General features: G+C 48.0%; 9 protein-coding genes across 9 annotated transcripts; 4 read left to right on the forward strand and 5 right to left on the reverse strand.

The window, feature by feature from the left end:
• Positions 1-5,005: 5,005 nt before the first annotated feature.
• On the reverse strand, positions 5,006-8,187 carry FSUBG_7473 (ankyrin unc44; the record flags this gene model as incomplete). Its single annotated transcript, XM_036685782.1, has 2 exons — positions 5,006-5,417; positions 5,531-8,187. The coding sequence occupies 2 exons, from the start codon at positions 8,185-8,187 to the stop codon at positions 5,006-5,008; spliced, it is 3,069 nt and encodes a 1,022-aa protein (XP_036536946.1).
• A 669-nt stretch (positions 8,188-8,856) lies between these two features.
• On the reverse strand, positions 8,857-10,740 carry FSUBG_7474 (het-6-heterokaryon incompatibility; the record flags this gene model as incomplete). The annotated part of the gene is made up of 1 exon (XM_036685783.1): positions 8,857-10,740. One exon carries the CDS (start codon positions 10,738-10,740, stop codon positions 8,857-8,859), a length of 1,884 nt encoding a protein of 627 aa, XP_036536947.1.
• A 508-nt stretch (positions 10,741-11,248) lies between these two features.
• On the forward strand, positions 11,249-11,698 carry FSUBG_7475 (uncharacterized protein; the record flags this gene model as incomplete). The annotated part of the gene is made up of 1 exon (XM_036685784.1): positions 11,249-11,698. The coding sequence occupies one exon, from the start codon at positions 11,249-11,251 to the stop codon at positions 11,696-11,698; it is 450 nt and encodes a 149-aa protein (XP_036536948.1).
• A 2,389-nt stretch (positions 11,699-14,087) lies between these two features.
• On the forward strand, positions 14,088-15,821 carry FSUBG_7476 (ent-kaurene oxidase; the record flags this gene model as incomplete). The annotated part of the gene is made up of 4 exons (XM_036685785.1): positions 14,088-14,368; positions 14,608-14,684; positions 14,733-15,329; positions 15,385-15,821. 4 exons carry the CDS (start codon positions 14,088-14,090, stop codon positions 15,819-15,821), a joined length of 1,392 nt encoding a protein of 463 aa, XP_036536949.1.
• Positions 15,822-16,488: 667 nt separating this feature from the next.
• On the forward strand, positions 16,489-17,076 carry FSUBG_7477 (ABC superfamily atp binding cassette transporter permease; the record flags this gene model as incomplete). The annotated part of the gene is made up of 1 exon (XM_036685786.1): positions 16,489-17,076. One exon carries the CDS (start codon positions 16,489-16,491, stop codon positions 17,074-17,076), a length of 588 nt encoding a protein of 195 aa, XP_036536950.1.
• A 262-nt stretch (positions 17,077-17,338) lies between these two features.
• On the reverse strand, positions 17,339-18,112 carry FSUBG_7478 (acetylesterase trichothecene; the record flags this gene model as incomplete). The annotated part of the gene is made up of 2 exons (XM_036685787.1): positions 17,339-17,692; positions 17,738-18,112. The coding sequence occupies 2 exons, from the start codon at positions 18,110-18,112 to the stop codon at positions 17,339-17,341; spliced, it is 729 nt and encodes a 242-aa protein (XP_036536951.1).
• A 478-nt stretch (positions 18,113-18,590) lies between these two features.
• On the reverse strand, positions 18,591-20,494 carry FSUBG_7479 (adenylosuccinate lyase; the record flags this gene model as incomplete). The annotated part of the gene is made up of 10 exons (XM_036685788.1): positions 18,591-18,864; positions 18,915-19,099; positions 19,149-19,280; positions 19,330-19,477; positions 19,530-19,546; positions 19,594-19,672; positions 19,720-19,837; positions 19,886-20,129; positions 20,180-20,191; positions 20,246-20,494. The coding sequence occupies 10 exons, from the start codon at positions 20,492-20,494 to the stop codon at positions 18,591-18,593; spliced, it is 1,458 nt and encodes a 485-aa protein (XP_036536952.1).
• A 1,715-nt stretch (positions 20,495-22,209) lies between these two features.
• Positions 22,210-23,168, forward strand: FSUBG_7480 (glycosyl hydrolase family 17; the record flags this gene model as incomplete). Its single annotated transcript, XM_036685790.1, has 2 exons — positions 22,210-22,426; positions 22,477-23,168. 2 exons carry the CDS (start codon positions 22,210-22,212, stop codon positions 23,166-23,168), a joined length of 909 nt encoding a protein of 302 aa, XP_036536953.1.
• A 182-nt stretch (positions 23,169-23,350) lies between these two features.
• FSUBG_7481 (uncharacterized protein) lies at positions 23,351-26,500 on the reverse strand (the record flags this gene model as incomplete). Its single annotated transcript, XM_036685791.1, has 5 exons — positions 23,351-25,114; positions 25,161-25,315; positions 25,362-25,755; positions 25,801-26,011; positions 26,064-26,500. 5 exons carry the CDS (start codon positions 26,498-26,500, stop codon positions 23,351-23,353), a joined length of 2,961 nt encoding a protein of 986 aa, XP_036536954.1.
• Positions 26,501-26,670: the final 170 nt, after the last annotated feature.

The raw sequence follows: 26,670 nt of genomic DNA on the forward strand, positions 1-26,670 counted from the left end.
TATTTTAAATAATATTATATAGACTTTAATTAGTAGTATATTACTTTATAAGTTAAATTGCTAGTTAATATAAACTTTAGTTATTTATTATATTTATAGAGGTTTAGCTATAAAGTCCTTGCCTAGAAGAGCTATAGCTAGTAAACCTACTTATTATAAAATAGATTAAATACATTCAGTAAGAAGCTAGCTGCTAATTATAATCTTATTATAGAGTTTTTAATAAGCAAGAAATACTTAGCTAGTTACTTAAATGCCTATAGCTATAGGCCTTTAATAGAAGGTTCCTTTTAGAATAATCTAAAGCTCTTATACCTCGAAGTACCCGACGAAGGTCCGTAGTTATGGCGTAAGTTCTTCTAGGCAAGAACTTTACAACCTATCCTCTGTACAATGCAAACTATCACATCTCGTGACTACGGCTTTAGTAGCTCTAGGCCAATTGGCTATGTCGAGCAAGAATCACGTGAAATTCTTCAATCGGAGCTAGCTCCATTCAGCATCGAGCAGTGATACATTTACACCTTGAGAGAGCTCTTTTATGGATGCATGTTTCAGATTCTGCCTTATCCCGATTCTGTACTGCAACCCCGCAATCACCGTTGCCAGAATTTATAGGTAGTAAGATCCACAGGTCAGGTTGCTGAAGTCTGCAAGGAAAGTTCCTAGAAATCACGTATGTACTTTCCATGGCCCAATGGCTATCTCTTCTGCCTCCTCCCTGGCGAATCCAAGTTACGTCAAATTGGTGGTCCGTCACGAATGGTCACACTTGACTCCACGCTCTCTCCATACGGGGCAAAGCTTCCGCTTAGCGTCGATAAAGTAGATCAGCTGCTCCATCGATATCTTCGCTAACCTTTTCAAGTTAACTTAAAGTTGTTTGTCCCTTCTTGCCCCGCACAGGATGTGGTAGCTCAACGCCCTTGGCGGTAGCCTAACGCCTTCGAACTCTGTCTTGACGAATGGAGGGCGAGCTCCTCAGGCGATCTCCTCGTATCAGTTCTTAAGCCTAGACCGCTATTTCCAATGGCTCAAGTGGCGAAATGACCGAGTGTGACAGGGAGATCCGTCGGTAGTGTGCACAGGGTGTTGCGATGTGTCAACGGTTTCCAAGCCAAGAGTGTCACATCGTGGTCTACAAGGATCATCACTGAAACCCTCCGATCAGGCTGCCACACTCAAGACAGGGGTTATGAAGTTAATTGTGTGATAAGTAAAGATCGAATGAAAGTCTCATGTTACTGAAAACACATGACAAATAAACCCAAAAGTCCTTTGCAGGTTGTCCCTCTTTTATCGCTTCAAATCCATTAAGCCTTTGTAGCCTCATCCGAAATCAACAAAAGGAACGCCCAATGCCCTCTGTCATCCCGCAAGCTGTTTTTTCCTTGTGATAGTTACTAGTAAATGAATGACTGTGTCCAAAAGATGACCTCAATGCGGTAGTGCTGGCCTTTGTGCATCAATGCGACGCATGATCGCCTCAAATTCGAATGATAACCATTACTGGTGGGTATGGGTGAAGGGACTAAGCCATTAAAACCTGGGTGAGGCGTCTCATTTGTCCAGCTGAAGGGATAGACAAAGACTGCATGGTTCTCGATAAGCTGGCGTGCTTCTTCATTGGTAGGTCCCCGAGAGACGAGTCGTAGTTCTCCAATGAGGCATTGATGCAGGACGTATGCGGCATCTTGAGGGGTCTCAATGGCCCTGTGACAAGTAATTTGCAGTTCAAGGCTATGATGTTCCATGTTTGTATATTAAGATAGCACTTGCAACGAATTTGTGAAGACGTTAAGAGAAATAGATATGCCTGATTGCGTTAAAAGATTCGTTACCTATGCCAGAGGAGAAACCGCTTCCTTTAAAAGCTCGGAAGACAATAAATGTCTGTATCGTAAATGCTCAGCATTTTCATCACCAACTGTCACATCTGCATTGAGCCATGGGCGCTTAAATTGTGATACGATGCGCAAGGCTGAGCACCCTGGTTGCTGAAGAATAATGTTTCTAGCAGCTCGCTCAACTTTCGCCAGGACAGCCAAGTCTCCTCCCATCCAAATGGGGAAATCAAACCCATTGTCAAGGGCGAGGGGAATGCCCGGTACTATTTCCCGGCAGCAAAACCACCATTAGTCTGATGTGGGAGGCCCAGTTTTAGTAATTGTCTCTACATCATTGGGTGCGGGTGTGATTGTAGATCATCTGATCCGCTGGTGGTCGGATTGGCGAAGGCTGTCTTGCAGCCAGGATGAAACAAGAAGAAGCGGACATGGATCTACGACTTACAAAGCAACACGGGTAAATCTTACAGTTTTTCGTGTGGTGTGAAAAGGATTAAGGTTCCTGTCAGAGCTCTGTCGCCTCGCGTAGGCAGACAGGGGTTGATCAGGCAGCCAGCCATCCATGATTCTCAGGTAGCACCAAGTCGAGACCTGAATGTCTCACCCTCCATTCCTCACGGCGTCATAAGAAGGGGGTTGGGGTCTTGGTCCAAGCCATATCGGTAGAAGTAACTGCGTTGCCGTAGCAGATCGAATATCTCCATAGCCGGGTTTGTCTAGCTTAAAGATGTTCGGAGAATAATAGAAGAGACTGACTGCAAGGCACTTCATTGACAAGGTTAACTTTCAGTTGTATCAGCCTCAGGAGAAGCAGTACTCAATCAGAGATGTACGTACATGAGTATAGCCGGATTTGGCAAAGGTCAGTGTTAGAAAGTTTGGTATCCCAGTCGCCGAAACGGCTCGGCTCTCCGGGCTCCATGGTCATTGACGCTGAAATCTGCGTCGGTCACTCGGCCTGAAAGATAGCCAATCCTTGCTTAGTCGTTCGATGACCCTCCTTCACCAAGCCCTTGTCATTTTCCACTGGCTAGTTAGCCTCGGTTGGACGACGGTCAGTTAGAATTGTCGCGATAGCTATGCAAAGAACTCACGTATATGGTCAGGTAATATAGGAGGCAATAAGTCACTACTACGAGTTTTACTCAAAAACATGATGGAAAGGAGGAGATCAAGGGTTGGGGAGTCACTACAGAAGAGTTCTGTTTTGCCATCTTGTCTTGGCTTTCTCATTGTATGTGTGACACTACAAGAGAAATGGACCCCCCTAGGAAAATGAAACAAGCCCTGTGGATCTCAGTTAGTTGATCACTAGCTTATTTAAGTAAAGTCATCTATGAGGCTGCCCTTTCCCAACCACCTTACGCGTGATCAAGACTTGATCTTGTTATTGTGCTGGATCGGCCCAAACGTCAATGCGTCTCTCTAGCCGAAATAAACCAACATTTTTTCATCGCGGGAAGAGATCTACCAAGGTAGCACTTGTTTATTACATTCAATACGCATTCAGTCTGAGCAAATGTTGTTCGTCGGTACTTTGACTATCAATTGTCTTTTACCTGTCGGCCGTTTTCATTAACATGAGGACGTTCCTGGTTACTGGAGTGCATAAGGTCCGACGTTGCCCCGCTGATGTGCAGCCTAATTCCGCTAGCGGAAATTTAATCCTTGCCAGGGCTGCGATCTTATCGTGATTGACAGCACTTCGCTAAGAAATTACGCACGTTTGCATGTGAGACATGCCGCTAAAATACCCTGTAGCATACGTCACCGTCAACCTCGGATACTGCGTTCACCTTCCTTTATCATCACACTTTCTTGGCATACAATTGTTAAGAAAGTGGTCCTATCGACACCAAAAAATCCTTAACAAGGAGTAGACAGGTTGGATATGTGGGGTACTGTCATTGTTACCCTAGTACGGAGGATCGCCTAGTACGGAGGAGGCTTTGCGGGAGTCAGTAACTGCGATCCTTCAATGGCTACAGTATTGCTTCCATGAGTTTCCATGAATTTCGGCGCTACAACCTTCACAGCCGGCTAGGATCGGGGGAGATATTCTTCTTGCCGATGTTGGCCGCCTCTCCAACCCAGCCGATAAAACGTACTACCGTATGACTCATGACAGTTTTTCAGAGGTACTGGTGTGAAGATAGAATTGCTTAAAACCGGCTAGCTCCACTCAGCATCTACAGTAACAGCGTTGGAGAGTTTGACGTAATCGACGATCGCGGCACTGATATCATGGCCGTGGCTGTGAATCTGCCTGGCTGTCTGTGTTGTTTTGGTTTCTATGGTAGTTGATAGGCTCGGCCCCCCAATCAAGCTTTTAACCTGAAAAGATTGTTTCTGTTTGTCGTTTGGGGTTTCCTTCTCTTGATGTTCGTTTGGCGGCCATGCACGGAAGTCATCGAATACAGTGGTTTCCTTCCTGCTCTAAACCCTTGTCAATCTTTGATATACAGTGTTTAGCTAACGACTTACAATTCTGTTGATATAGTGAGAAAAGGTTTGTCCAACGGAGATACGCTCGCCATCGTCGGATCTTCTCTCGTACGAGCCGATGAATGATCGATTATCGCTGGTACTAGTTCAGACGCCGTCACAGGCTGTGCTCCATTACCGCCGTATTCCCCATGTTTGCTTAGAGAATTCAGGATCTCTTCGACAAGTAAATCAGGGCTGCCACCTAATGGTGATGCGGTAGCTGTAATGGCCCATTCTTTGGGGTTCCGTTAGCTCAAGACTTGTTCGAGGCCATATTTAACCTACTTGTTGAAATAGCCCAGATCCAGACTTGGTTAACACGTACAACTGTCCACTGATTAGGCTCTCTCTCAATGCCCATATCCCCTGCTGTCTCATTCTCTCTGAAATACTTGCTCACAATTTGGCTCTCATTCCTACAGCTCTGGTCGTTTATGGCTTCGTTATCTTCTTGAGCGAATTGGCAGTACCATTAATCAAGAGTTGGCGAACCGTGTTGCTGCTTATCCTTCCCCTTATACGTATCCAACAGCTCTTCGTACTGGTCATGTCTTTGTTTTAGATCCCACTCGTGTGAGAGTAGTCTCGAATCCCAATCTCTACAATGAGTAGAATAGGAAAGGTATGGCATCTAGAAGAGGGTATTAGTGTCTAGAAACTTAGATAGATGTTCAAAAAACATAGATAGCAGACGCAGGCACAAATTCGTGAGGGTTCTTCGGAAGCTGACCAGGCTTTGAGTCCCAGTCGTCGTAGATCCTCTGATCCTCTGACCTCGAGTCGTCAAGTCTAGTCTCGCTCTCGGTGGCTTCTGAACCTCTACTTCCATCCTCATCTTTGTCCGTTTCGATGAGTGTAGGTGATTCCGTTGCCTCCTCTTCTCTTGACTGGACGTCCGTTGACTTCTCCTCTGGTCTGATCACAGACCGGGGCCTCATCATTCGCGAACGAGATTCCTTGTCAGGGACTTCAACCCAACTATCACGGAAGAAGGACCTGACTTGGTAGTAGTCGCGAGTACGATAACGCTCATGTGACATGATTGTGGTGAGAAGGTCCTGGGAAATAATGTCAGTATGACTTCTGCTCATATGTTTGCCATTCAGCTCTAAAATCGCAAATAGGACACCAACATTCATCCAAACCATCTATCTCGAGTCAGCGGCGGTCTCACTCAGACTTGTACTGCTACTTACATTGGTAGAAGGCAATGAACCCAGGTGAGTTTGAGGTTCTCTTTGGCGTATAAGTTGCTGTTGAAACGCATCGATCCTCTTTTAGTCATATCAAGCAGATTCCTGATTGCCGTTCCCACTACTTCGGTAGGTCCTGGATCGTAAACAACTTCCTTTATCGGTCGATTTCTCCTAATTCTGCCCGATTCTCCATTAGCTTTAAAGAATGCCACAACAGTGGCTTCAGCCGCTTGGACTATCCGTTTATTATTTAGTCCAGGCACTGGAGGCTTGTAGTCCACTTCGTCTCTGTGCGTTTGAGATATCTGTGCAAACGGCGGGTCCTTTAGAATGTCCTGCAAAGTGCCCAAGGTGGTAGGTCTGTTTACTGCTTTGCTTGTCTCGACCCCTGGCTCCTTTCCGAACTGCCTCTCGCGTCTTTCTTTCTTTTGCCAAGGTTCACGATCTCTCGGATGTAGGCTTGCCTTGAGGTTGCTATTATCTTTGAGTGGACTCGACTCTTTATCGTGACGGATCAATTGATTTTGCCTTTCATTGTGATCTCTGAGATGGGATGCTCGCCTCCACAATACATCACAAGGCTCAGCAATGTGAGACGTTGTTGCCCCCATTTGACTAGCCGCACCATCCCGCACGGCGTTCCAGGCAACTCTGACTGCTTCCACGTTCTTGGGCGTTCGTTGAGAGTTCGTGATAAGAATCCACATGACTTGGACCAGGACTTCGCAGGATAACTCATGCTCCAGTTCGTTCGAGGTTATCGACTTGGATGTTGCTTGCAATGCTTCATGGACCATCATACCAATGTCTTCAGAACGGCCAGCGTCGTCGATAAGCTTGGACAAGACACCTGGAAGTCTTTCGTGTGCTGCCCATTGAATCGGACCCCAGTTATCAGATTCAGTGACTACAATTTCGCGCTCGCTCGGCAGCTCACAGAATAGTAAACCCAGAATATCAAAGGGCTTAATCATTTTAGCTGCCATCTCGATGACTTGAAGCTTTCCACCATTCTTCCAAAAAGGCGCTTCCTTGACTTCCTGTTTGGCGAGCAGAGATCTCATGGCAGCGAGCGGATGCTCACCCAGAAGCGCAGAATAAATTGGGCTTTGCTTCCAGTCTCTCCAAGAAAGGGTATCTGGTTGCATCAGCTTGAGGAGCTTCTCAATATTCCCTTTGTACGCAGATATCGCCGCATTATGTAGGGCTGTGTAGCCGTACTCATCAATTATGGTTGGATCGGCTCCATGTCGCATCAGAAGCTCAATGACAGATACATATTGTCTGGGCGAGGAGTCCCAACACCGTTTCACGGATTCTGAATCTTCGAAAGAGTCGCGATCAGGTTTTATCAGATCCCGTTCTGCTGTTCGTTTTCTCCATCCCGGCTCGTAACCACTAGCGAGATGCAATGGAGTGCTCCCTTCATCGTCCTTAGCATTTATATCAGCTTTTCTTTCAAGTAATAACTTGACGACACGCTCACTCCCTACTAGGCTTGCAGCGTGTAAGGGAGTTCTCCGATTCTCTGCTTCGGCATCCACCTCGACCCCTGATAATGGTATCTCTGGTAACAGAAGACGAACGATTTCGTCTTGATCATGGAAGCAGGCGAAATGCAATGGTGTCCATCCAGGATCATCTGGACAGTCAGGGTCAGCATGACCGATTCGCCATCTAGCATCGCAATCTGCGCCAGCGCTGATCAGCGCAGAGGCTATTCCGCAAGACCCCTGCATGCTGGCTACATGGAGAGGAGTATAGCGACGCTCATCAGTTATTTCCAAGTAACCGTCTCTCCATCCAACTTTGTGCCCAAGTATCAACCTAACCATCTCCAAATCCTGTTCTCTCGTTGCCGTCATCAAAGGAGTAAAATCCATTGAGTCCTTGATGTAGAGATCCGCATTGTTCCCAAGGAGTAGATAAACGACATAGTGATAGCCTCTTTCTACGGCTAGATTGAGCGGTGTCTGGTTCATTTTCGCTTCAATGGCGTTGATATTCAATCCATCCACTTGAAGAAGACGCTCAACAATGTGTTCCTGATGCCCCCAACAGGCCCAGTGGAGTGGCGTCCACCCATCATCATTAGAAATATTCGCGTCGGCCCCGTTTTCAAGCAATAGTCTAATAACATCCATGTGGCCCATCTCGCAAGCTGCGGCCAGCGGAGTTTCGTTGTTGATATGTGTACCGTTGATGTTCGTAATTCTCCCAAGCAGCGATTCCACTACCTCAGTTTGCCCGTCGAGGCATGCTGAGTGGATAAGTTTCTCCTCGTCGAAGCTACTCAGGGTGACGTCCGCTCCAGCGAGGACAAGAGTATTTGCTTCTACTATAAGATCAAGCTCAAGGGCAACCTGGAGTGCTGTTTTTCCTGCTGCATCTCGAAAGTCAACCTCAGACTTCTTCTCAGAAACCAAAGAATCGAAAGTTTTAGATATCTCCCGAGCCTGTGATATTCTGCGTAGTTCCTTGTGTAAGAATGGGGTCTCATGTGTATCATTCCCAATCATATGCTGGCCGCTACTGGTTTTCTTGGCGGAATTGGATGCTAGAACTGGTCCTGCGTCATCCGTGATCGTTGTAGCCTCTTCCCGGCTTCGGTATTGAACAGTCGTGATAGACGGGCTTGCTTCGGCTGTCTCGATCATGGCCGGAGGAATCTCATGAATGCAAGAATACAATTCCACGAAGAACAATACAGAACGGCTTGGGTTGGTGTTCAAAGATTTCAAGCAACTGTTGGGTCTCCGCAGGTGTTATACAAACCCCAACTTGTTCCTGTTGTTTTCAGCCTCGCGATTCATCGCAACATAACCCAAATGTGAAGGTCGTGTAACTTCGGTTCCTTTCGTCCACTGTTGGCTCGAATGCTACTATCTCCACACTCTTGCAGGATTCGAGCTGTTGTATCACTGTTGTCCTCGAATAGCTCTTAGCTGATTGGTGTGCCACACGACGGTAGCCTGATCATGGCATTAGAAGGCTTGAAATAATATGATCCCCCATCCTTCCCATATTATCGGATCTCTGTACATATGAATGGCTTCATACGCTACAGTGCCTCTCCGTTCGGAAAGGGGAAGAAAACCGAGAGATAATGAGCCCGGTGGGGTCCAACGAGTCTTTCGAGTAATCATTTGCAAGCATGGCCATATAATCCCACCTGCATGGCACTATTGAATCTGAGACTTGTGCCACATAGCACATGTTTCACTAATCACTACACACAGCTTGGATCAGTTCTGATGACGGTATAATATTATCCTTCCCAGAGACCTAGCCACTACCGCTCTGTAACGGTCCTTCACCTTATGCTTTCACACGATACTTACTATTCTAACGACACTATCAATTTCTCTTCCTGAATGCGCAGCTTCAAAAGACCGACGGTAGCTTTCAAGCTGCTCAGCAGGCAAACTTGCTCCAATGCTCTCCCATTTGGACACCTGGCCGATGATTCGACAAGTTCCATCGTCACTTCTCCGTATAAGGAAAAGAGTTGAAAGCCCAGGAAATACACAGACAGCATCGCCAACGGCTGCCACCGCGCCACTGTGAAGCAATTGCCCCGCTGTTCCATCTTGTAGCACAAAATTACTACACCCAACCATACTCTGCTGAAAAATGGGGTCTGTTACCATTCCATAAGCACCTTGCAACTGTTCTTCCGTTCCGAATCTTGTGCCGAGTGAGGAGAGTGGTTGGCTGTGAACCATGCACACATAAGCCATCATGACTCTCTGCACAATGATCGGATTTTGAGTTAATCTCTCTTCGGTATATATGTCAGACAGATGAAACTTGAGCCACTCGGTCATAACCTCCATGCGAGTAACTCTTCGGATAGCTGCTGCAACTTTGACTATAGCCTCGTCAAACCGCAGGAACTCTCCTGACGATACTAGACCAGTGTCGGTATCAGGCGTGACGGGCTTGTAAACAGACACGCATTGGCCAAGAATAATCGCCGGCATGGTCAGAGTCCTGCCATCCCCAGAAACATTGAAGCACTTCCCAGGACTGGGTGTCAAATTGGACCTTGCTGTCCAGCTATTTCGCAGATCTGGTGTCCATGATGGCACAGCTGGAAGATTGCCGACAGTCCCTAAATTCAATACACGAATATCTTGGGTCTGCTCAAGAATAAACATTGTGAACTTGTAGCAGAGTTCCTCGAAAGATTGGGTGTAATCTGGCTGAAGAGCCGGGGGTAGAGGATCGCAAGCCAAGAGCCCAATCAGAGCATACAAACGATCATGAGCAACCGTAGCTTCCAGCTCTGTTGTTTCATTCAACAGCTTAACTATGTCAAGAGCACACTGCTTTTCCTGACTCACAGAGCCTTTTGCTTGTTCCGGGGCCATTTCACTTCTGGACTGTAGGATATTCTTATACACCAGCTCGATAGCTTTGAACCTGACTGGATTCTTAGCCATGAATGAGTAAAGTAGCTGACCATCCTCAGATGGATCCAGCATCAATACCCAAGTCTTGAAAAAGATCTCGTACCCCAGCTCATGAGGCCCACAAAGCAAGATCGGCTGTTTCTTTGCCAGGACAGCTTCCTGAAGAATCCAGACCCGTCGGAACCATGGGCGATGGCCGATAGACCTTAAGGCGTCCCGAACAGACTCAACCTCAGTTGCGGGGCTTTCATCAGAACGTCCAGCCTGCATGAATGCTGTGATTCGCTCATCTTCCGACAGGTCTTGACTGCCAGAATCTGCAGGTGAGTGGAAGTGCTTCAACCTCTCGGCCAGTCTGGAAACATTAAGTTCCTCATCACTGCCAACCGGGCCCAGCCAAGCCAACACACGCTCACAGTGACCGTAAATCTCTGACATGCGGGGAACTTGGATTGATTTTTCGACCTGATCATTCTGATTGATACAAATGGCATCTACCCAGATCATTGCCTTGTCACTGTTGTAGCCATGAAATGCATGACGGCGATACTGATACAGAGCATTGTATAAATTCCTCGTGATGCTAAATGGCTGGTCGTTGAGAAGGATAGTAGCGGGGTTTTCTCTCGCGCCCCAGACGTAAGACAAGGCCCAGAACCGTTGCGATGTGCGGGATTTGACGGTTTTAAGCTCAACACGGATTAAATCAGTGTCGCCAGGTTTGACAAGTAGCAGTCTCAGCTCATCGGATCTGAGGGGTTGATATGGAAAGGGCGTCAAGGGTTGCACGTCCATTGTGAGGTTGGTGAAGATGTATGGAATTTCTCCTCCCGTTTTGCCCCGCCTTGAGAAGTCTCCACTGGCGCTCACCCCTGTAAGTCCCTGATGGACATGGATGATGAGGCTGATCAATATAAGCGAAAAGGAAGAGGCGCTGTGATAGACTTCAGGAGCTGAAAAGGGCTTTCAACAATTGTCTTATTATATAGCTAGATCATTGAATGACAACCTGGGCAATATTGATTACTGCCGTTATAATTCCGTTCGTCAGTCTCATCAATACTCCATTATCGTGAAATCTTATTTATACATCATCCACTGCTAAATAAAAGGTTAAAGTCTGGCAGCTTTGAGCTGAGTTTCTCTGCATCTGAAAAGGTTTCAAATAGACTCCAACGCTCTCTCCTGACCTATAAATATGTGGCCGCATCTTGCTGCGCTTCTGACTCCTGACTCTACGCGCAAAACACAAAGTAACGGTGGGTTCAACACAAAACAACCACAAACCTTTCCTACCGCAAACATGAAGGTCACACCCAGCCTCAAAGCCTCCCTCCGCACATCCCTCCAGCACCTAACCCAGTTTCCTGATCTCCAGCGACGCTTCAACGTCTTAAGGGAGGAACTAGCTACTCTAGGCTACAGGCTCTACTCCTATGGAAACAGCGCGCCGCCACATTCCAAACTATATCAAGATATATGGGCACTGAGAAATATTATCCTGGGACACCGCAGCGCCATGAAAACCCTCGTTATCGAGATGAACGACATGTATAAGAGTGGATGCATCACTGCAGCTCAGGCTATATTTACAATTCGTGAGGGCGAGTTACTGCGAAATGGAAGCCCTGAGCTGGAGGCTTTGGTGATGGTTACGGGGTTTGATGCGAAGTGGGGACGGGTGAATGGGATGTGGAATGAGGCCATGGGCTTTTCGGCACAAGTTGATTATCTTGGAAATTGTTGTCCTTGAGGTCAGTGATGGTGAGCTGGTATACAAGGCTGGATTGGAGTCTGGGACACAAGTCTGAGTTTAATTTAACACCTGCATGATATTACAGTTGAACATCCCGCTAATACAATTCCCATCTCATTTACGTTTACTGCTCTCACTATGTGGCGTCTAGTTTTATTCTGAATAGACGCTGGGCGCGTCGATATCCGCAGTGATTCCATTCGTCTGAATATTCGAGTCAGTCGTGACGAGTGCCTGGACCGCAGACAAAGTATCCTGAAACTATTTCACAGCCTTTGCAATCCCCGCTTGGATAGCCGCCTGATTCACAATCATAGATGTTCCAATAGATCTGTCCGCAAAGGCCATCAGAGTTTCAGTATGGCGCAGGTTATTGCCTATTGCCGCAGAGGCCGACTGAATCTCATGTAACGCCACGCCGACACTCCGCAGTCTATAGCAAATAGCTTCGTTCTGTAGCCAGAGTAGATTTACTGCACCCACAAGACCAAAGGCTGTTTTATTGGCGTCAGTGCTCTTATGCGCGATGTGTCCTTGGTACTCAGCCCATGCCATTCCCAAGTCCCTCTGCTGTGTAAAGATGGCGTTTGATCCAGGGATCCATCCAGCAACGGGCATCCAGATAGAAGAGACGGCAGTGCTAGCCTCCACTTTTTCGTGGCCCTCACAAGTAGACATTACTTTGTGACAGCACACGTAAGGCATCTGGTAGCAAAGACCTCTGTTGCATAAGGCTAAACTAGCCGCCGAGACTTGAGTGCCGCTAGCTCTCTAGTTCACACCCTGGCTCAAATTCGAAAGCATGGAACTGGCGTTCTGAGCAAGACTTTTGAGCTCTGAGTTTCCCTCGGGGTCAGGCTGGGAGTATGTCTGGCTGGTCATCATGCTTATCATGCCCTATACACTATCTTCCCCCACGCTAGTGAGCTGATTAATAAGGTTCTGACGCAGCAATTGCGCGTCCCGTCCCTGTAAGTCTGTTAGCGCCCGCCATAGCAGTACTTTTTCAAGTCCACCCGTCCAGAACTCACAGAAGCTGGATATTCCGTATTGATTGAAGTCGTCACAAGTATTCCAAAACTCCAGCACAGCAGTTTCTCTCTCCTTTCGTGGTATGTAACCAGATACGTTCAGTCATTCGCGCTTCATACGGAACTGGTACAACAGAGGATCCATACGCCAATTCACATTAAAACTCAGCATTAAAGGCCGTGCAACCGTCCAATTGAAATGCAATTTTATAATCAGTATGCGCTATCCGGTGGCTTAGCGAAAATCCTGCGTAATTCTCCTCCGCGCAACGCAGCGCAATCAATTCCGCCCTCACACCCCCTTCCAGTGCCGAAATCCGATTATCGACGCGGTGCGGGCCGTGCAAAGACCGCTCGCTGCTAAGGGGAATGAAACTGCCGATGGGGGGTAGGCGATCACCCTTGGCATAGCCAATATGGTTAGACTGCTGGTCAGCTGCAGTGCTGCGGCGCAATCACATAGCCATCCCCGTGATGATCTGACGTAGATAAACTTTGGAGTTATTGAAGTTTATCAAACAGTTACGGCTCAGAGTTTACGCTGATCTTGATAGAGTTCGTCTCGAAGTAATAGCCCCTATCAATGGTGCAGAAGCTGTAAGCTTATCGTCTACTGGAAGTTTGTCTCACTCTCCACGACATTTCCCCTCGGTTTTCCATAACCGTTTACTCTCCACTATCCTCGTGTTTCACAACCGTTATCATCGTCATCGCATGACTCGTCCTAATCTCCTTCAATACACCCCGTTCTCCGTCCGCGGAGTTTCCACGGACCCTCCATGCGCCCCAATGCTTGGCTGTCGTTAAAAGTGTGGGTTACGAGGGTCCGTGAGGCGTGGGCGATCTAAACAGGAAACGTTTGGCGAAAATCCCGGTTATAATCGTATACACCTATTATCCTATTGGCTCATGTACTGCATGGCTGTACAACTGTAGTGTTACATTGAAACGAAGATATTCACGGGGTTGAGCTCTTTCCAGCCGATATGATGTGTCATTTCGTTTATGCATTGACGATGTGTGGCATTTTGGAAGGGACTCGGGCTCTCGGGGTATCAGAAAGTCGAGAGACACCAGCTGGGGTGACATAATCGCCCTTGTAGAGGTCCAGGCACTGATCTGCGCTACTCGTACTACTTGTTTTTGACACGTTGAACTGAGGCGCAGTTATTCTCGTACCCTCGTCGGCACTCGCGTCTTAAAGCTCCGGTGCAATGGACATTGAGGCCAAGTAGAGAAGAGCAGCATTTTATGTCGATCCTTCTTTTGAAATATACCCTCGTGGATGGTATAAGTATAGCTTCAATGCCGTGAAGGATTCAGATCCATCATCCCACCATCGGCAGTTCTCCGAGATGTCGACATATATCGACACCATACTCCAGAATCCGCAATATGCGGTTCTTTCTGCGATTTCCCTCATCACAATCTTAGTTGTGAACTTCTCTTTCTTCGCTCATGAAGACAAATACCCATTTCTTATCCCCAAGAAGCCTTTAGAACTGACCGACAGGCGAGTGGTCAAGGAGTTTCTCGCCAACAGCAAGAGTCTCCTTGCAAACGCTCGAACAGTCTATAAGGATCAGCCATACAGGGCTTATACCGAGATAGGCAACGTTCTAGTCATTCCTCCTTCGTGGGTTGATGCTTTAAAGAGTAACAGACAGCTCGACTTTCTGACCCCGGCTAAAGATGCAAGTGCCGGTGTTGAAAATGGTGGTTTGGTGCTAATTTTGAAAAGGACTCTCATGAATATATCCCTGGGTTTAACCCTTTTGGATTCGATCCTAAAATGCCAACCGTCATCAACAAGTATATTACAAAGGCTCTGAGTTAGTTTTGCGAGCTCCTCTCTCTACTGCTTATTAACCTTAGTCCTCTAGCCAGATTAACGGGCCCCGTCTCTGAAGAATCGTCCTTAGCAATCCGCGACTGTCTCACCGACTCAACAGGTAATTCCTTCGTCTTCCAGTTAAGATGACAAGACTAACAAAGCCCAGAATGGCACGCGATCCGACCCCAAGCAGACCTCATCCGCGTCGTATCCCGCGTATCCTCTAGAATCTTCATGGGCGAAGAGCTCTGCCGGGATGAAGAATGGAACAGGACTTCAAGCGAGTATACGCTATTAGCTTTTAGCTACGGAGGCCATCTACGAGAATATCCCAGATGGCTCCGTCCGTATATCCACTGGTTCCTCCCTCAGTGCTGGGCGATCCGCGCGAAATTGAACGAAGCACGACAGTGTCTGAAGCCTCACATTGAGCGCCGAAATGCTATCAAACAAAAGGCGCTGTCTGAAGGGAAGCCGTGTCCTTTCGATGACTCTCTTGAATGGTTTGAAAGGGAGTATGAGAAGCATGATCCGGCCAAAGAGCAGATTGCTGTTTCGATCGTGGCGTATCATACTACATCTGACTTACTTGCCGAGACGCTTCTCAACCTTTGTCAACACCCTGAGCTGTTTCAGAAGCTTCGGGAGGAGATTATTGCGGTCTTGACTGCTGAAGGGGGTTTAACCAAGGCAGCGATGTATAACTTGAAGTTGATGGACAGCGTGGTTAAAGAGTCCCAAAGACTACGACCAATTATACTCGGTATGTCAAAGTTGTAGTCCTCGTTCCCATCCGACCCTCTAACATTTTCGTCAAGGCGCGTTCAGGAGAGTAGCCACGGCGGATGTCACGCTCCCCAACGGCGATATCCTCAAGAAGGGCGACAAGATCATCGGAAACATGTCGCACATGTGGGATTCCGACACTTACGACAACGCACTTGAGTTCGATCCATATCGCTTTGTCAAGATGCGTCAGACAGGCGATGACAAGAAAGCTCATCTTGTCAGCACCAGCGCTGAGCATCTTGGTTTCGGACATGGTATCCACGCATGTCCCGGACGTTTCTTTGCTGCGAATGAGATTAAGATCCTGCTGTGTCATTTGCTGCTTAAGTATGACTGGAAGCTACCAGAGGGTTGCACTCCACGGCCTTCTCACTCGGGGTTCAAGCTTCTTGGCGATTACTCGACGAATCTTCTGGTTCGACGTCGAACTGAAGAGTTGGACATTGATTCTCTTTCTAGGTCATAAGGCCACAGTGGTAATTTGTTTGCTCCATCCCAATTGGGGACACTGCGAGTTGAAGTTAGGGTGGGGTCATTTGTATACTACGTTTACCAAAATTGACAAGATCTATTTTTCATCGCTCTTTCAAAATCCCGCTCGTCAAGTGATCATCTAGTCCCGGTCCATTATCGCAAATCAATACGCGTGCCGAGTGAAATACGAGGCACCAATCAGAATTCTCCAACATCCACAGATACGAGGACAAACCCCCTACAATCACTAAGTCTTTTACCTGGCCTCAAGGAACAAAATTCAAGACTTGAGAAGAGGACTCTAAATGAACTGAGCAAAGAGCCCTCTAAGCCTAGACTAGATTTGCCTAAGTAATTTTATCACTTAGAGTCAAGGTCCTGGGTGATTTTCCTCCACTAGCCTGGAGCACAATCCTTAGCTGTCTTCCCAGAGTACGACGGGCCTCCGGGGTCTTGGATCGTACCGAGACCAGGATTTTCGGGTCATGACGCTGGACCGTTCTCGGCAGTTGATCTCACAACCCGATCTTACACGGTATGGTTGAGTATAGGTCAGGATCCTGTCCAATATTTAATACAATAAATATTAGAACATTTCGGGATCATCCATCGATAGACAATACGAAAAGCTTTGTCACATCCTTCTGTTCCATTTCATCATGAATATTGACTACTATGGACGCATCGCGGAGAATCTCCAGTTCAACAACACCCCAGTCATGATCGCAACAAACGCATGCTTCATAGTCGGCTTTCTACAATACACATACGCTATAAGACTCCTCATCCGCGAAGGTCAAGGCCCTATACCCTTCTGGATGCAGACCTTTTACGTCGCTCACGAATTGACATTTGTTTACCTCTTCGCCGAGGCGGCACCCCGCTACAATTACCACTGGTTCTTCGTGTCAACCTCATTTTCACTGGCAGTATGGGCAGTTCTTGAGATATTCTGCATGTGGTATACCATCCAAAGCCCAAAAGACCGCATCGCTACCTTTTCACCTCTCTTTGGAAAACAACCCGCTACTTCCTCTATCCTGACATACACTTTCTTTCTGCAGCTCGCCATGTTTGCAGTGGTCTGGATATTGATCGAATTTCTTGGTACCGGTAGCTTCATGCTCACAGGAGCGCTCACCAATGTCCTTATGATCGTCGGGCCGACGCACGAGTATCTATCTCGTGGTTCACGAAACGGTCTGTCGATCGGGTTCTGTCTTACCAATGTGGCCTGTGCGATATAGACGTTTGCCCCGTTCAGCTTGGGCGCTGCTGTATTACCTGAGATCTTTGATCGGCCTATCATGTATGTTGCGGGATTTATCTTGTTTGCATACTCTGTATGGTTGACGACGGTGGTCGCGTCTTATCCTCCCAAGACAGCTTCAAAGGGACAACCGACGCCGATCTGGTAGAGGCTGCACCGATTTGGAATGATGATCAGCATGTGAGCTTGGGATGACTTTCAACCTCTTTGTATTCTGTTACTCCGACTATCCTATAAAATCACTCCGCTCCAGTAGCATAAATCCCATCCCTAATAAGCTGACTCAACTTCTTGTTCGTCGCAACATACCGTGCCAAATCACGTCTCTTCTCAACCAACAAATCCATCACAATCCTTCCAAAGACCAGTTTTCCAGAGAAATTGAGGTGAGTGCGATCTCCCTCAATCTCATTATATTTGTGGGCATTCTCCTGTCCAATAGCGTTGACATACTTGGTGCTCGCAGTATTGAGATCCAGGTACTTGACGCCAGATTTATTTGCAACAGCAACTGCTGCATCACGCTCGTTGCTAAGATTCTCGATCACTTTTCCGTCCTTGAAAGTACGGCGGGTAAGGGACGTAACGATAATCTACCAAAATCAGTCACTGCACCAGAATTACAAGGTCAAGCTTACCGCTGTTCCTCCAGCCTCTTTGACCTCACCAATCATAGTAGAAAGGTTATCCGAGTACTCCTCCAACGTAAGAATCTTCTGATCATTGTGGCCAAACTGAATCGTGACAATAGCTTCGTGATCTTTCTTATGACTCCTCACGTTCTCGAGAGCAGTATCCCATAAGCCCTGAGATCGGAAAGATACAGTCGTTGCGCCGTTCTTGGCGATGTTGATACCACCTGCGGGCTTCTTGGTGCTGTTCAGAAGGGCATCACCCCAACCTCCGCCGGTGGCAACGGTAGAGTCGCCTGTCAAGATGAAGAATGGAGACTTCTTGGCTTCAGCGCCTCCAAAGAGGGTTAGGATGCTTGCAGCGAGAGGTAGGAACTTCATAATGAGATAAGAATGATCACAGAACTTGACCGCTGAAATGAACAGATGTGTCCCCTCAGTGAATTATATACCTTCATATCCGGCAAGTTCATCCAACCATTTTAACCCTAGCAGGTATTTCAACAGCTCAAATAATTCCGCCAATAATCGTGTCTCTCTCAATGTTTGGGGGCACGACAAGGCACCCCGGATTTTCAAAGCTTAATGCGTCAACTCCATATCGAGCCGTTGGGGTTAGTGCGGATCTCCACGCTCCGTTTTACTAGGGTAGCCGATTGGCATAACTTACGTATGGGCAGTACCGCTCGGGTCTTGTTGCCCCGAGGTCCTCCAGACTAAAGCATGATAGTTACGTTCCAGGTTCAATCGACAAGATAATAAATTTTTGACTCAATGCCTCCTGGCTTATTGCCTCTTTTATTCATGACTGGGTACCACCAGCCCTAAGCTCTATTTTCTTTTCATCTTTCACACTTCCTTAAACATTCAACTCAGCAGCCTTGGCCTTCTGGATAGAATCCTGGTAAGGCGCAAGCTTCTTCTCCAGCTTTCCTCCCGGTCCACAGAACTTGTCAACCAACTGCGCACTGCGACCAATGTACAGCTCTGGCTTCATCATGCCATCGAGATCAGCCCAGATAGGCTTGAAGAACTCGGTCTTCTTGATCCGCTCAACAAGATCGTTGGACTTTCCGAGGCTCTGGACCTGGTGCGATGCTTCGAAGGAGAGAACGCGGATTTGCTCGTGAGCCCTAGGTTGGTCAGTATTTGATGGCTAGGCTAAGGTTGAGGTTGGACGTACTCTTGTCGGGACACGCCCATTGCGACGAGGCGCATGATGATGTTCTCGGTGATCATGAAGGGGAGCTCGGCCATGATGTTGGAGTGAATCTTGAGGGGGAAGACGACGAGACCCTCTGTGACGTTCTGCAGGGTGATGGCGACGGCGTCGGCGAGGAGGAACATCTCGGGGATGTCGATTCGTCGCTAAATCTGTTAGGATGTGCCAAAGATTGAACAATACAAGTGTACTCACGCAGGCGGAATCGTCAAGTGATCGCTCCATCCACTGAGCGGAGTGGGTGCTCTGGTAGGTAGCGGCCTTGGACTGGAGGACTCGGGCGAGACTGGCAATTCGCTCAGATCGCATGGGGTTCTGCTTGTAGGCCTGGCAGTGCATTAGTATGTCGTCAAGCTCGCAGACAAGTATGACTGACCATGGCGCTGCTTCCGATTTGACCCTTCTCTCGGGGCTCGCCGACTTCCTTCATGAAGGCGAGATGTCGCAGATCCGAGGCGATCTTAGTGACGGTGGTGCCGAGGCCTGTGACGGCGTTGGCGATGAGACAATCGACCTTTCGGGTGCTGAAGGATCATTAGTATCAACAAAGGAAGCCAGTTGCATCGTCAAGCTTACTATGTCTGTGTTGAGATCTGAAAACTGTTAGTCAAGTACCAGAGAAATAGTATCATCAACTTACATCGTAGCACTCCTCAAAGCCAGCCTTTTGGCAAAGCAGCTCATTGAGCTTATCACACTTCTCATGATCACCACCAAAACTAAAAATCATCAGAACTAGCCCAGCCACACCGAAGGAGCAACTCACATCTCGAGGAAACTGGCCTGAGTACCAGTAGTGCCCTGCGCACCACGGAACTTGAGCTCAGCTCGCACGCGCTCAAACTCATTAAGATCCATCAAGAGATCCTGCGCCCAACCCGCAGCTGCATACCGTCAGAACACGATTTGTCCTCCAGAGAAAAAGTACTAACCTCGCTTGCCGACGGTGCTGATCTGCGCAGGCTGAAGATGTGTGAAGGACAGGGTGGGCTCGTTCTTCCACTCGAGGGCGAAGTTCTGCAGGTTGTACAGAACCTTGGCGAGCTTGGGGATGAGAAGATCGAGAGCGTCGCGCATGAGGATGAGCTCCGTGTTGTCGGTGACGTAGCAGCTCGTCGCGCCGTAGTGGATGATACCAGCTGCAGCAGGGGCAGCTTGGCCAAAGGCATGAACGTGCTGTATCTCAATCAGCCTTGGATAAATCGTCATTCAAGCATGCTTCTTACAGCCATGACATCCTGGTACGCTAGTCAGCTCGCTTATCCCCACGACACTGTATCAACAAAACTCACATGACGTCGGATCTTCTCCTCATGACGCGCAACCTCAAAGTCATCGTCAGTAACAGTGAGATGAGTCCTCATCTGCTCGAGCGCCTCGTCGGTGATGGTGTTGATGCCGAGCTCCTTCTCGCTCTCGGCGAGGTAGAGCCATAGCTTGCGCCAGGTGGAGTGGCGGGAGCGCTGGCTAAAGAGCTGGGACAGCTCCTGGCTGCAGTAGCGGCCGGTGAGGGTTGTCTGGTAGGTATCGAAGGCGGCCATTTTGGATATATCAAAATGCTGTTACGTATGATGAAGTTGGTAGGGCGGGGGATCGGTGATCTTTTTTTTGACGTGAGCGTGGAGAAAGAAAATTTTAGCCTTTGGCCCGGATAATTCTCTAGCCGTTTGTTGTTGTGCACTTCTCTTCCAGCGCCGCCTGCGAGTGACAGCCAGTGGTTGGAATGTGTGTTTTATGATTGGTTAGATTATGATACTTAGTGGGGCATCTTCCTTGAAACCGCTCATCAGCATCAGTCCATCAGTGCATGGCAGTGCACAACAGAAACAGCTGAATAAATCAGTCCACTTGAGACCTCTCACCTGATCTGATAATATTGTTAATGTTCTATTTCAATTATTCAGAAAAGGTAAGGATCACCTGCTGATCAGCATGACGCTGGGCATTGGGCTGAAGCTTTGAAGATGCCCCACCACTTTTACTTTTGTGTTTGCCAGCAAACCTTGTCATTCAATGGCAGATCTCATCGAATCAAACCATATGATTCATTGTTTGACTTTTTCACAATACTCCCCTATGTACAAGGCAAAGTGTTCAATCCTTCATCCTTGAGCAATATTTTTGCGTTGTTCTTGTTGACTCTTCGCCCAGTGGCGCTAGCCCCGCCCTGTGATTGACAAATGGAGCTCATCTGGCAGCCATGATGCTGGCAGCAGATGTTAGACAAAAGCATGAGCAGCATGGACCTGGATACAAACTTTTAAGGGCTGCCTAGATTCGGTCATGGAAGCAGCACAAGACAGACAAATACTAGACTCAAGCGCTTGCATCAGATGAGGATCCGAAGCTTGGCACGCTTAATGTTTGGGCGTCAATGACAATAACATTCATTTGAGAAGAGAAGAGAAGCCGATGAATTTCTTGGCGATACGGTAGAGATGTTAGGGTCTTTTTTTAATCTCCGATTTGCTTCGAACATTTGTATGTCGAGTATTTTGTTACATCACCGACTGTGATGTGACAGAATGCTGTGCCTGAGGTTTGCTCAAGACCGTAAATTCGTAATTGAAAGGCACCCAGGTTGACCCCTTGCAAAGCTGACGCGCGAAATGTCACAGTATCATAATCTGATTGCAATTATCTTACTATTAATGAGTGCTATTTATATAAGCCATCTGTCCAAAGATCCAAACCAGTGATTGGAATGAGATAGAGGTTTAGGGTATGGGCTGATGAGTACCTATGGACAAAAGTGTTGATCCGATAAGATAAACTGATAAGATAGATCTTCTGATATGTCGCGTCACAAGCAAGCCACTCAAAGCGTATCTGCATAACCACGGCACAGCGACTAACCCCATATCATCAGATCTCAAATCCTCCCATCTCGGCAATGACGTAAACGACATTAATTCATTCAATTCGCATTAACATTCATCTGATCTTTAAAATAACCCAAACCTTACCAATCCCCATAAAACCCGTCCCTAGCGCCACGGAATCACCGGCGCATCTTCAAAAATAGCATCACGCTTACCAAGAACCGGTCTAAAGCGTCTTGTAAACATGGATCAATTATCAATACGAGGATCCAGCGGCAAAAAACCAAGTCTACCCCTGCAAGGAAAAGGGGGTCGATTCATTTAAAATAAACAGCCGCTCCTTCCCCAAACTTTTTTTTCTTGTCCATCTCTTGGCTGTTTATACCCGTCACTCGCTTATTCATCACTTTCGTTATACTTAATCTTTTCTCAATATGAAGCTTTTCGGATCTATTGGCGCCGTCGCCGCGGCTTTGATGCTACTTCCTGGTCAGGCTTTGGCTGGGCAGTACAAGGGCTTCAGTATGGGTGCCAACAGGGCGGATGGCGCTTGCAAGTACACTGCGGATTGGAAGAAGGATTTTCAGACGATCAAGAGCTGGAACAAGGGTTTCAACGCTGTGCGCCTCTACTCTGCCGATGACTGCAACAGTAAGTTTCACCCCTGCACACAACATGATCGACATACTGACCAACTTTAGCACTGGTCAAGGCTGTCCCCGCCGCCAAGCAGACCGGCATGAAGATCCTTGTCGGCGTCTGGGCAACCGACGACGCTCACTTCGGCCGCGACAAGGCCGCTCTTCTCAAGGTGATCAAGCAGTACGGCACCGACTGGATCGCCGCCATCTCCGTCGGATCCGAGGACCTGTACCGTAAGGACATTTCGCCCGATAAGCTGGCGCAGCAGATCTACGACGTGCGCGGGATGGTGCGCCAGTTCAACAAGAACCTCAAGGTCGGACATACCGACACATGGACGGCGTGGGTCGACGGCCGCAACGACGTGGTCACCAAGGCGTGCGACATTGCCATCACCAACGGCTTCCCCTACTGGCAGGGCGTCGCCATCAAGGACGCTCTGCAGAAGAAGACCTTCCAGAACTCGTACTGGAGTGTGCAGCAGCACGTCAAGGCTGTTAACAGCAAGGCTGCTGTTTGGGTTGGCGAGACGGGCTGGCCTACCAAGGGACCTAACTACCAGAAGGCCGCTGCTACTACCGCTAGTCTGCAGAGCTACTACAACAACGTTGGGTGCTGGTTGTGGCAGCAGAAGGATGCTAGTGGTTTCTGGTTCACTGCTTTTGATGCGCCTTTGGCTACGCCTGAGGTTGAGAAGTACTTCGGGATTGCGAACTCGGACCGCAAGCTCAAGTTCACTCTTACTTGCTAGATGGAGCGTATCTGATTTCGAGTATCTATTTTTGCGCATAGCATCTGGCTGGGAAATGGGCGCTGGAAACTTGCATATATACATTCACTCATAGACTATTTCATTCAAAAGCCAGCGGGGTAAAATATAATGGCATTGTAATTCATTGTAACTATCCGACTTGTGCGTTTTCTTTCTAAGCCTCAAGCCTTGATTCCAACGGGAGGGCCCAAGTAGCTCTTGGCTACACCACCGCAGTCAACCACAATCTTTTCAAGCAGCATATTCGCATGTCCTAACCTGAGATGTAGCGTATGTGCACCGGCTGCCAAAGTGACCTCATGCTTACGAACCCATACGTTATCCGACGCAGCAAAGAACCAGCCATCAGCCGACGCCCATCCTTTATCGGCAGCGTTCTTCTCACTCTCTGGAGTTCTCTTCTGCAGAGAATAACTTTGGGTTTGTTCCTCGTCGATTCGGACGTCATAAGTCAGAATGTCTTCTGAGGAGAGATCCAGAGTGGTACCGAAGTAAAGTACCAAAGTAGCCTTGGGCGTCTCGCTGAAAAGGTAAAAGGGGTATTGAACGTAGGGTGTCGAACTGTCACTGTCAATACCTGGGGCGAGAGTCAAAGAGCCAGTTTCTAGCCTGCCAGCATCGGGTAAAACCAGATACGGTGTCTCGAGATGACAGTCGGTAGCGGGAATAGACACAAAACCGTCCTGCTCAACGAAACCCTTGAATGAGTCTGGTACCCGTCTGCCATTGATCGGCAAATGGACCTGTTCAAAGTCACCTTCCTCTGACCGAACATCGACCAGGACCTCCTCTTTGAAGTCACCAGGCACTTGATCCCAGTCAATCGAGATCTCAACCCTGGCATCATCCTCTCCAGGCACCAAGACCCCCGAGACCTTTGACAGCTGAACCCAAGACTGAGGCGCAGAAACAGACCAATTAATCCTCGGGACTCCCCGGGTAAAAATATCAAAGTATCGAGCCTCAGGTCCATACCGACTCATAGGCCGTAAAGTCAAACCAGGAACAAGATCCCGTCGACTCGGATGCGTTCGCTCAGACTCTTCATTGATCCGACCTGGCCTCACGCCTTCATGGCCTTCCACAGCAACACCTATCTGTCCAACGATAGGATTGGAGTTCTGACGTTTCTGAACAAAGCATAATCCACCAATCATGTCTCGCGAGGGAGCATGCCATGTATCTTCGTAGCCGTAGTGGGGCTGCATGAGGATATGGTTCCACTTCCCGTCTAAAAGGCTGTGATATTCTTCCGAGAGAGTAAAGTCCTGGTCAAACGCGTCCAGAGCGATTTGAGCGTATTTGTTTGCCGAATTTCGTCTTTGGCGAGCGAAAAGCTTGTTTAGCGCTTGACTCCAGCGTACCTTGTTGTAGATGTATGATGCTTTGGTAGGATGGAGAATAAGCTGGAAAGATGCTGCTTTTTCTTCTTCAGAAACACGAGCATGTAGCCTTTCAGCATCATCAAGAAGCTCCTTCCATCGACTGTAGACGGTGTCGGCTTCTCTGTAGTGCAAGACGGAGAAAGTATCAGGCTCAATATGCTCATGCTTTCTTAAAGAGAGCAAGCGATCATGTCGATGCCAGATTGACCCGACTTCATCCGCGAGTTCAGCGCCAAATTCTCGTTCAGCAGCTTGACGGAAGAACTGCGGGAGGGTATCGTGTTTGATACTGCTAATGTCCCAAGCTAGAGCCATTGCAAAGGAGATTGGGATTTCTTGAGGTTTCAAGTCGCCGACGTTGAATACCCAGATTTGACGAGCGTTGTGATGATACGCTTGTTGAAGTTGATGCCATACTTTCCCCTTGTAACATGTTAGCTCTTGATCTTGGATGAGGGTACCTAGGGGGCTTGCCAGTGAGTTCGTGTTGATCCACTTATAGCTTCGAGGATCTCCGACGTATTGAAGATGGTAATATACCTAGGCGACAGTTAGCGAGTGCTGACAATTGAAGGGAGGAACTTACACCAGCCCCGCCCTTCCTCTTGGCCTCTTCCTTTGTAGGAAGTCGACGGATCGTGCCAAAGTTATCATCCTGGAACAGCAGCGTCACATCGTCGGGAACACTCAACCGGCCGGTTTCGAACATCGACTGAACCTCTTTATAGATCGCGAAGAGCTCTGCACGAGTTAGCCACTACCAAGCCTCACCTTGGACAAAACTCACGTGGCACCGCGTCTTCCCGTCCGTAAACCTTCTTAACAACCTGCCTCTGCGTCTCAATAGCATCCTGCACCACAGCCGCTGGATCCTCAGCCAGCATCTTCTTATCATATTCTCCTCTGATGCCCAGAGTGAAGTACGAATCACAGCCTTTGGCTCGACTAGCGCCGTGTTCAAAGAATTCGGTGATTTTCTGCTTGTTCGTCAACCAATTCCAGCTTCCGTCGGGGTTATCGGCAAACCATTCATTCGAAAGTCGTTGCATGGGTTCGTGGTGAGATGTAGATATGACGATGCCGTATTCGTCTGCGAGCTTTTGGTTCAGTGGATCGTCTGTGAAGAAGGATGCGCCGGGATTGGGATAGCCGGGCCACATTGCTGGCCATAGAAAATTGGCCTGTTCTTGTTAGTGGTGTCGCAGTTGAAGAGATACAGCACATACTTTGAGTCTGAGTAGAAGTTCAAAGACTTTGACGTAAAACTTGGAGTTGTATCCTCCGAAGTTTTCTCTCACCCAGCCTGTCAAAGCAGGTGCTTCATCATTGAGAAAGATACCGCGGTGTCTCACAGATGGTTCGCCGTGGACCGTGTGTTTCTCAATGGCGTAGATCTCTTTATGGTGTTTTGAAGGTACATCGGCCCACCAGTACCATCTTTTCCGTGTCAGCGAATCGCGTTGAATTGACGTAGTGCGGAATCACTTACGGCGAGACCCCAATCTGTTCCGAAAGAGTGTAGATGCCAAAGATGGTACCTCGCTTATCACTTCCAGCTATTACTAGAGCCTTTTCACACTTTCCCAAAGGCTGCTCGATGGTACTCGTGCTGAATGCCTCCCATTTTCCCTCAATTCCCTGGGTATCAAGCTTGCCCTGTTGTGTAAGCGTCTTGATAATTCCACTCGAAGCAACACTGCCGATAACGATGACATTCTTTGTCTGTATCTTCTCGTAGTCCGAATGAGACGATATCACGATCAACGGATTAGCATCTCCCTTCGTCACGCGAGCAAAATCTTCAGCGAAGTCTCTTCCGGCGCGGATAACGCCAGGGTAATCTGATTGATCCACCACAATCGAAGCACCGACCAACGGGATTGACCCGAGGGAAGGCTTGAAGTCAACGATCTTTTCTTCAAACATGATCAAATGTGTTTGCACCGATGCATTTGTCACTTTGGAAAGAGTTTAATAACTCACGTTGAGAAGTCGGTATACCCTCCGAGATCTAGTCACCTGATCCTCACTTTCCCCTCATCGTTAGCTCGGTTTAATGTCATCCCGAATATTCCGCACTTAAAACGACAACATCG

The sequence above is a fragment of the Fusarium subglutinans genome (assembly GCF_013396075.1).
Source record: "Fusarium subglutinans strain NRRL 66333 chromosome Unknown NRRL66333_c0000097, whole genome shotgun sequence".
NCBI classification, from domain to species: Eukaryota; Fungi; Ascomycota; class Sordariomycetes; order Hypocreales; family Nectriaceae; genus Fusarium; species Fusarium subglutinans.